Genomic DNA, 9,837 nt, shown 5'->3' on the forward strand with positions numbered 1-9,837 from the left:
TTTTTCTCTAATGACTGTAACCCTCCAACTCTTATCTGAATAAATTCATAATATGTTTTTGACCTATCTTCGCTCCAATCATTATATACTGGCTATGCAGTTGTCGCCGTAAACCCATTATTTAACATTTGGCGAGCACCAGCCTGAATGATTGTGAACCACAGCTGTTTTCTGTGAAAGGTGATTTTTTTCACGCTGCCTATTATTGCAGAAGGACTCTTTTTTTTTTTTTTTTTTTTTTTCTCTTTCTCACGTCATTCCCTGCCCTTTGTCCAAGAAGGGGGGTCTGTGAGTTTGGGAGTAATCTTTCTGTCCAAAGTGCTGCAGGCAAAGACGATACACTGTGTCCACATCACGAGCCTAAGAGAGGGTTAACGTGACAAGCTGCAAGGAGGTCGTATGTGTCAAGCCTTGACGGTTGGAGCCATTCTCAGGACCATCCATCCAGTCGGTTGAAGCCATCTGAAGCCATTCCATCCAACAGACGGTTGAAGCCATTCCAGGACAAGCATCACATATTGGTGAGAAATGGAGTTTATTCATGATTATTTTGGTAACTGTCATGTAGAGTATTTATTTGATCATACACATAGTGACGCACAGTTATGGTCAAATCTGTACCGGCAATGTGAACTTGAGAATCTTAAGCTAGATAAAAAGTTTTTTACTATAAATCGGTTACAGAAAAAGATACAGAATGTATTGGGTATGGTATACACTTACAACTCCATGGTGGGTGGGGCACAGCCATATGCACACACTATCTGCATGGTGACTGACACACCCATAACAACAGGCACGTCCAATACAACAGACACACACGTCACAGATTCAGAGACAACAGATTGTCCAAATTGTTCGATATTAGCAGAACATATCGAACATCTGGAGGATCAGTTGGAAACAAGAGCAGATTTAATATCAAAACTACGGAAAGATATTAAATATGTATCTGTTAATACGAGACAGAACAAGACAGAAGCTTTAGGTTCAGACGTACCGGACGGGCTGAATACGGCCGAGGACGAGACTCTGAATGAGGAGGAACTTCGGAAAAAGAAGTTACATGATAAGGCCGCCCGTCTTAACATTAAAATCCATGACCAATTAATGAAAATCATTAAGGACATACCGAAATATGATGATAAAATGGACGCCTTCCATAATGCGGACATTTTTGAGTCACATTCCGATAAATATAATCTAACAAATGAACAGAGAAACAAGATTTATAGGGTATGGCTTCCCTCCCACATGGCAAAAAGGTTACAAGCAACACCTAGGACTGACGAACACAATGACCTGATCCATGACACAAAGGAAGATAGGCTGAGACAGTTGATTCTCTTTACCACAGGAGAGTCTACCCCAACAGTCGAATTGTTAGAAAACCTTAAGACACACATACAGGAGGATCCGTTTGTCTTCCTAGTCAAATTCGAGCAAGGATATCGTTTGATAATGGAAATCGGATCTGATCAAGAACCGCCTTCCATGATCAAGGCCTTTGTTAAAAAGTTTAAATATTTGGACCCTGCTTCATTCGAAATAGCTTCTAGAATGGAAAGTCTACAAGAGGTCACGTCATTTATTGATAGAATACGTAGACGAATGAAGCAAAATCAGGTAAAATCAAAAATAGCCATGATAGAAGGGACCACTGACACATTAGTATCCCAGGAAAAACAGATCAAAAACAACAAAAGACCGGTGTTGAATTCTAAAAACAAGAATTCAGGGGGGGGTAACAGGAAAAGCACAATTCATTGCTTTTTTTGCGGCCTACCCGGACACCTGAAGTGGGAATGCAAGAAATTCCTGAGGGCGGGAGTTGAGGAAAGGCTGGGTAAGGAGAATGGACTGATGCCAAACACATCCAGTGCCCCTCCCCCATCTTCAGCACCTCCACCATTATACACGCCCACTCGTACTGACAACAGAAATAACCAATCACCATATACGCCCACTCATACTGACAACAGAAATAACCAATCACCATATACGCCCACTCATACTGACAACAGAAATAACCAATCACCATATACGCCCACTCATACTGACAACAGAAATAACCAATCACCATATGCACCTCTGACCAGACAGATAAGGGAAATGTCCATACAGGGATTGGATGGAAGGGGCAAGACACCTGCTGCTCTTCTCCCTTCTCCATCCTCCTGACTAGCAAAGCCGGTCCCCAGGCTGCATCCACTGGAATTCGTCACTCGAGTTTCAATGGATAGCTGTGGTCGACCATTTTTAAAGGTAAATCTTGAAGGTCAGGAAGTAACATTTCTCCTTGATACAGGTGCGCAATTGAGTGTCACAAATGTTGATTTACATTTAAAGCCAGATTCCCCTGTATGCACAATTGTTGGTTTCAGTGGTAAAAATGGAACAAAGGTGACTTTAGCGCAGGATGTTTCTTTGGAAATACCTGGTTTTTTGAAAACGAAAATGGATATTTGGTGTTGTCAGGATACTGAGAATATAATTGGCACTGATTTTATGGAAAAGCATGGCTGGATTATTGATTTGGGTAACAAAACAGTATGGAAAGATTCTAGCGGTTGTAAGGCGGTAGTTATTGATCCAGATGAATATAGTCATGTCGGGACCATTTGTTTGACCGATGTAGTGTCAGCAGATCATTTGTGGCCTGAAACTGGTGGTGATGAAGTATTGACTGAGTTAGTACAGCGGTTTCCTTCTTTATGGGCTCAGTACAGGAATGAGGTTGGAACAATGAAGGATGTAATTGTCAAAATTGAAGGCCGAGACCCACCTCCACAGCGTCAGTATAAGTTGCCTCCGGAGTCAGTTGCTCCGATGTCGAAGATTATACAGGAATTGTTGGCTCAAGGTGTCATACGTAAGGCAAATTCGGTCTGTAACAATCCATTGTGGTGTGTTCTGAAAAGCGATGGTAGCTATAGGATGTTGTTGGACTTGAGGATGTTCAATAAGTGTACTCCCAATGTAGCACCGATTGTAGCTGATACACATGACATGATGTCGAGATTGGATGCTAAGGCAAGGTATTTCTCAGTGTTGGATATCAGTAATGGTTTTTTCAGTATACCGATTGAGCAAAGTTGCCAATATCGATTTGCATTCAACCACCTCGATCAGCAATATGTATGCTGTAGGCTTCCTCAGGGGGCAAGTATGTCGCCAAGCATTTTTCATCAGGCGCTAGCGAACGTTTTGTCGAAATTTTCTCGTCCGGAATGTTTATTGCAATATGTGGACGATATCTTGTTGAGTACGGAGGATGAGAATTTGCATATTTCTCTACTGGCAGAATTGTTTGAGCTGCTGCATGAGGCAGGTTTAAAACTGAATACCAAAAAGGTCAAGCTGATGCAGACTGAGGTCAGGTTTTTAGGAGTTCTGCTAAGTCCAGGTACACGGCGACCCCTACAGTACAGAATAGAGGCAATTGCATCTCTTCCAATTCCAACATCACACAAGGCACTAAGACATTTTTTAGGGCTTGTAAATTACTCAAGGGATTTCATTGAAAATTTTGCTGACAAAGCCAGACCTTTGTATGATCTTTTAAAAGGTGACAATGATGATTATTTTGGTCCCTGGAGTGTTGAACAGGAAAAAGCCTTCACACAATTGAAACATGATCTACAACACGCACCTGCGTTAAGTATGGTGGAAAGGAACGCACCTTTTGCGCTTCAAGCACACACTTCAGAGACAAGTGTCTCTGTGGTTTTGCTGCAGCTGCAAGGGGGGGAATGGAGAATCTTGGGGTACTTCTCTAAGCTTCTCTCACCCGTTGAGAGGGGGTTTGAGGTGTGCGCAAGACACCTGGTGGGAGTGTATTTTGCGATAAAAATCACTCAACACATCATCGGGTTCCAAAAGGTTATTCTCCAAACGCCACATTCCACACTGAAACTTCTCTTTGAGAAAAACATCCCAGGTGTGTCAAATCAGAGATTTGCCCATTGGTTGCTCTCATTGTCTCCAAATCAAATTGAGGTAGATTATAAGGCCAAGTATGTTCTTCCTCAATTGATGCAGTATGAAGGACAAACCCATGATTGCATAGAAACGTTCCATGAACCAAGTCCATCTCTCTTCAGACGACAGTCGGAAGACGCAGATGAACCTGTGTTTGTAGACGGTTCTAGATTTTTTCTGGAAGGACATTATCACACAGGATATGGAATTTTCTATTCCAAGCGAGGACAAGTGGTAAAACACAAGTTACCGAGTCATTTCTCAGCTCAAAGGGCAGAGATAGAAGCGGTAAGAATGGTCCTACAGCTGAATGAAGCTGATGATCAAACTCCAATGGTAATCTACAGTGATAGCTCCTATGTTGTCAGATCCCTAACCGATTACCTGCCTGTTTGGGAAAGGAGAGGCTACGTGGACTCGTCCAACAAAGCCTTGTTGCACCGCGAAACTCTAGAATCAATTTTTGAGATGGCATCTAGGGCCCCAAATAGATTTGCTATAGTGAAAGTCGCTGCACATCAAAGATCTGATGATGAGTTATCTGTAGGAAATGCAACCGCAGATGCTCTAGCCAAAGAAGCTGCCCTGACAGGAGAGGAAGTGTTTGACTCTGAACCTTCTGAGATTTCAGCGGTTCAAAGAGCAGACACGTACATACCTTCATTTGCAGAAGAACAGAGAAAAGATCCTTCTCTTGTTACTTTTCTGAATGATCCAAAGCCTCCTTTCATCTGTGAAAATGGGGTTTTGTGTCACAGTTCAAATGAAGAATTGCGTCCAGTTGTACCAAAACATCTACAGGTAGAATTCACTCGATACAACCATGAGAGTTTAGGTCACTTGGGACAACAGAAATTGTTAGTCATTCTCAAGGAGAAATTTTATTGGGAAAAAATGGACGAAACAGTTCAAAGTGTTGTACTATCATGTCTCATTTGTGCCCAAATAAATCCAAGACCTAAAGGACAGAAGCCACCACTTCTACGGATCGCACCTGCAGATGGTCCATGGTCTACACTGCAGATAGACTATATTGGTCCTTTACCCTCAGGTAAACATGGTCTCAGGTATGCATTGATTGTGGTAGATGTGTTCTCAAAATGGGTAGAAATATTACCTGTTAGGAAAGATGATGCTTTGTCCACAGCAAGGGAATTGGTACAACATGTCTTTTGTACTTGGGGGATCCCAAGGATGATTACCTCCGATCGAGGTAGCCACTTCACAGGTAAAATCATGCAAACTGCTTGTGCTATTCTAGGGGCGCGACAGCAATTTCATGTCCCCTATCATCCACAATCTGCGGGAATTGTGGAAAGAATGAATAGGACAATCAAGTCCAGAATTGCAAAGATGCTTTTGGACAAAGGTAACACTTGGGTTGACAAGGTACCTTTCATACTGATGAGTATAAGAGGTTCAATCTCTTCTACAACTCAATTCACTCCGTTTGAGTTGATGACGGGAAGAAAAATGCCATTGTGGTTTCCACATGAGCCATTTTTATCCACTCCACAAAAAGATGCTATCTCAAGGTCCCAATGGTTGAGATCGCTGCAGGAGAACCTGAAAGCGATTCTGCCATATGCGGCATCGAGAATGCAGAAAATGGAGCCACCCTATGAGTCCAAATTCAAGAAAGGTGCTCTAGTGATGATCAAAACCTTTCGCAAGAGTGGTCCATGGGAGTGTAATTGGGAAGGTCCTTTTGAAGTCCTTGAGACTATGGGACAAGTCATGATTCTTGTGCACCGAGTGTCAAATGTGGTAAAAAAGACCCGGAAAACACAAAAAGTGTGGGTTCACGTTGACCAGTGCAAAATATTTGTGACAAAATAATGATACTGCATTTCTTTCCAGGAAGAAATGGATTCCTATACGAACTGGAATAAAGAACTTAAAGACTGTGAAGGAAAGATGACATCAAGCCTTCTGGAGAAAGAACATCTTCCCAAGCTCAAGACAAGCTTCTACGTGATGGGATCTACGTTCCTGCTGCTTTGCTTTATTTTCGTCATTGTTTACATGTTACATCAAGGAACAATCGCCAATGATGTGAATGAACAGACTAGAGAGATTCAACATTCTCGAAGACCAAGAGGATCAGATACACGGAACTTACTGACAGAGGACATCACGGACAATTCTGTGGAGATAACAGGAAATATCTGCATGGGATATGGAACAAAATGTTGCATTGAATTACATTTCATACACGACACAGACATAATATTACATGCGATTGCAGGACCTAAAACTAGATTCACACAATTACAAGGAGAATATGTACACAATAATAAAACTGGTACATGGGAATGTTCTCCTACAGATGTACTATACTGGAACATAGAGATCAGAGGTGATGAACCTGCTGTATGGTCCGGTGATATTACAAATGACATGATTGCAAGGGGAAAGTTTGGAAGATCCAAAACAGAAATTTTGTTAAAAACTCAGGTTTTTGGGAAAATTCTGGATCCTTCTTTACTCTCCATCACAGAAGGAGATAAAGATTGGGTCAAAACATGGAATTTCCAGATAACACGGGAACCTGTGCAAGTTCAGGTATCTGTAGTGTTTACCGCTACTAACACTATAGTTCCGGAAATAAGGGTTTCACCACAGACAGTACATAATAAAGTAAATACATTGCCCATAATGTTAAAATGTGACACAAGGTTGAAATTGCCTTCTGAGTCTTTGTTGACATGGACCAAAAATTCATCATTTTTGGGAAGTTTTTTAAACAGTCCAACTAATGTCATTCACAGAGGTCAGATTGGTAATATCAGGTGGATGGATGATACGTTCATTTTTTCCATAGAGAATCCATCTTCCAGGGACTCTGGAATTTACCAGTGTTGCGTTGAAACAAAGACACATTACAGACATTGTAAAGACGTTAGTGTGAATATTTGGTCAGCAGCAGATAGTGCATGCACAGACACGAGGTTCATGCCGTCTACTCCTTTCCAAATTAATCAATTTCAGTCCAAGTCCTTATTAAGGGATGGAGAATTTATGACAATGGTGTGGATTTTCAATATGTCTCATTGGAAGATCTCTACCAGGTTTCCTCAGTGTCAATCACATCTCATAAACATGGAGATGGGGATAGAACAGTGGTTTGGGAAAAGAACAGCTCAGACTAGGAGTAAGAGAGGAGTGTTAGAAGGAATTCTGGGAGGAATTGGGACAGTGGGAAGTCTGACTAATGCCATGAATATACAGACACTTAAGTCAGATTTGGATAATATTGGTTTTATTGGAGGAAAAGGTGTAAAGGTTCAGAAGAGTCTGAATCAACTTCTGGAAAAGATGGTAATGAATACAGCTGCTGTACTAGGCTCTTCCGTGTCACATCTACAGGATGCTACATTAGCTCTCGTGGAAAGCACACACGAAACACAAGTAGCTAAAGCGTGCCTGGAGATACAGGTAGAGTACTCTTCTAATTTGAAGCTGATTGCACAAGCTTTACAGAGTGGAATTACTCCACTGGGAATACTGCGAAATTTACCTGTAGAGTATGATTTTGCATTGAATCATACGGATTTGTGGGTAAATAAGTGGTTAGGATGTGAACGAAACATTTGTGTTGGCACATCGCTAATCCCGGTGATTGGAAGAGAAGGAACTATTGTTCCTGTTACAGTTTTGGGTATACCTGTGAGCAACACACAACAAGTGTTCTATCAACTGCAGTACACAGATTTTGCATTTGATGGAGTGAACACTGAACAAGTAGACATTTCTTCATGTTTGCATTTTGTTTCTAAGGTGATGTGTTTACCTGGACAGGATAAGGTGATTTATCATTCATGTTTTCATAATCATTCTTCTTGTCATGCGAGAATAGAGACTGTACAGACACTACATGATCTGGTGACTCCAGTAAGTCCAACTAAGATATGTTTTCAGGTCATGTCTGAGACAGAGAAGGTTTCTGTTTTCTATTCTACTTGTGTACATAAGGAAAACCTACCTATGGGTTTGTATTGTATAGAAGGAAATGTGAGGTCTCTTTCAAAGAAGGAAGGAAGTTTTAATATCACTTCTATAGGAAAGAGAAATTTAACGGCATTTCCGATACAATTCAATTTATCACAGATAAATGATTTTCCTTGGGATATGTGGACAAGTGAAATAAAGAAAGACAAGGGTTTGTTAGATTTATTAACGAAACAGTTAAAGGAAGCAGAAATTATATTCAGGCATGAACAAGGTGAATTAAGTGATATTGAACACGAATGGAATGGAATGTCAGGTAGAACTTGGTGGAAGAGTTTTAGTAAATCTGTACATTCCTGGTCTCAGTCATCTTTTCAGTCAGCGGTTGGTAATGTTTTATTTAATCCCATCATAATCATATTTTTATTAGTTTTGATGTGTATTATATATCAAGTTTTTGTGATGTGTAGAATTCAGAAGATATATAGGAACATAAAAATAGAAATGAAAAAGGAAGATAACATTCTTAGAGGAATGTTAAATCGCAAGATGACTTTTTGACAGAAAGTTGCAGATTGGTTTATCAAGTCAAATATTGGTCTAGAATTTCCAACAAGAATGTATGTGATACGAATGATGACACGATTGAGTTAGGGTTTCCCGGGGTTCATCAAACTTCCATATTAGGGGGGACTGTAAAATAGTGAGTTTATGGAGATTGATTCATAGACTGGATTACATATATTCATAAATATATGTATATTATCGCCCATCCCTTTAAGGATGCCTGTGTGTTGGAAAATGCTAAACCAAGAGTTTGAGATGGTAAGAACCAAGCTCATCTGTTAGTCGTCCATCAAAGCCATCTGACATTGTTTGTCAAAGTTGTCAAAGTAGTGCTATATATTGTTTAGAATGTTGGGCTAAGGGCTGAAATAGCCATGAGAAACTTCTTTCTGTAAGTTACTGTTACACTGAGGTCAAAGCTCAGCGAGCTTCAAAGGAATTATAAATAAGACTGAAGTAGGTTTTGTTACAGGTCTCTAGTGCGCAAGTACACTTATTTCGCGGGTAAAATGTACCACGTGACATGATGTAATGCTCAAACTAAAATAAGGATAGTTAGTTTTTGTGTTACCATGTAAAGAGATAAGGGCAATCAGGAGGAGGGGTTTTGGGTTATAAAAGAAGCCCACACTTCAAAGGTAGAGGAGAAGGAGGGAGGAGAAAGACGGACTCACCAACCCGACCAGACGATCTACAGACAGAGAGACGGCTTACTACATCACAGCTATGTAAGAGATATGAACTGTTATTTTTTCTATCTGTCTCCATCTATTAACTCAAGCCAAGACAGTTATTTTTCTCTAATGACTGTAACCCTCCAACTCTTATCTGAATAAATTCATAATATGTTTTTGACCTATCTTCGCTCCAATCATTATATACTGGCTATGCAGTTGTCGCCGTAAACCCATTATTTAACACCCGGAGACCAGAAAGACTTGCCATGTGGATATGAGCTTGAAATTTCAGGAGCGTGGTTATCCACCACATATATCCCACCAGAAGGTGCTACCTATTGATAACATTCCTAGAATCCCTATGCCTACGAGGATTCCTTTTGTGTCAACATACCATCCTTTCAAGACACCCATTCGTAATATTATTCGCCAACATTGGCCTTTGCTCTCCCGGTCGTATCCATCTATTACAGAATTTAGCCATCCTCCACTCTTCTGTCACAAGAAATCCAAAAATCTAAGAGACCATTTGGTAAGAGCCGACATCGGCTCTGCTAGACCCTCTCATCTTCAGTCCACTTTGACCACACAGAGGAATGGAACTTTTCCCTGTTTAGGCTGTACACAATGCTCTAATGTGATTAAGGGGCACACCTTCACC

General features: G+C 40.7%; 1 protein-coding gene across 1 annotated transcript; it reads left to right on the forward strand.

Annotated features, from left to right (window-relative positions):
• The first annotated feature begins 266 nt into the window (after window positions 1–266).
• On the forward strand, window positions 267–9,365 carry LOC142258638 (uncharacterized). The gene is made up of 2 exons (XM_075331274.1): window positions 267–521; window positions 5,842–9,365. The coding sequence occupies exon 2, from the start codon at window positions 5,848–5,850 to the stop codon at window positions 8,491–8,493; it is 2,646 nt and encodes an 881-aa protein (XP_075187389.1). The 5' UTR covers window positions 267–521; window positions 5,842–5,847; the 3' UTR covers window positions 8,494–9,365.
• Window positions 9,366–9,837: the final 472 nt, after the last annotated feature.

Source organism: Anomaloglossus baeobatrachus, chromosome 12 (assembly GCF_048569485.1).
Source record: "Anomaloglossus baeobatrachus isolate aAnoBae1 chromosome 12, aAnoBae1.hap1, whole genome shotgun sequence".
Taxonomy (NCBI): Eukaryota; Metazoa; Chordata; class Amphibia; order Anura; family Aromobatidae; genus Anomaloglossus; species Anomaloglossus baeobatrachus.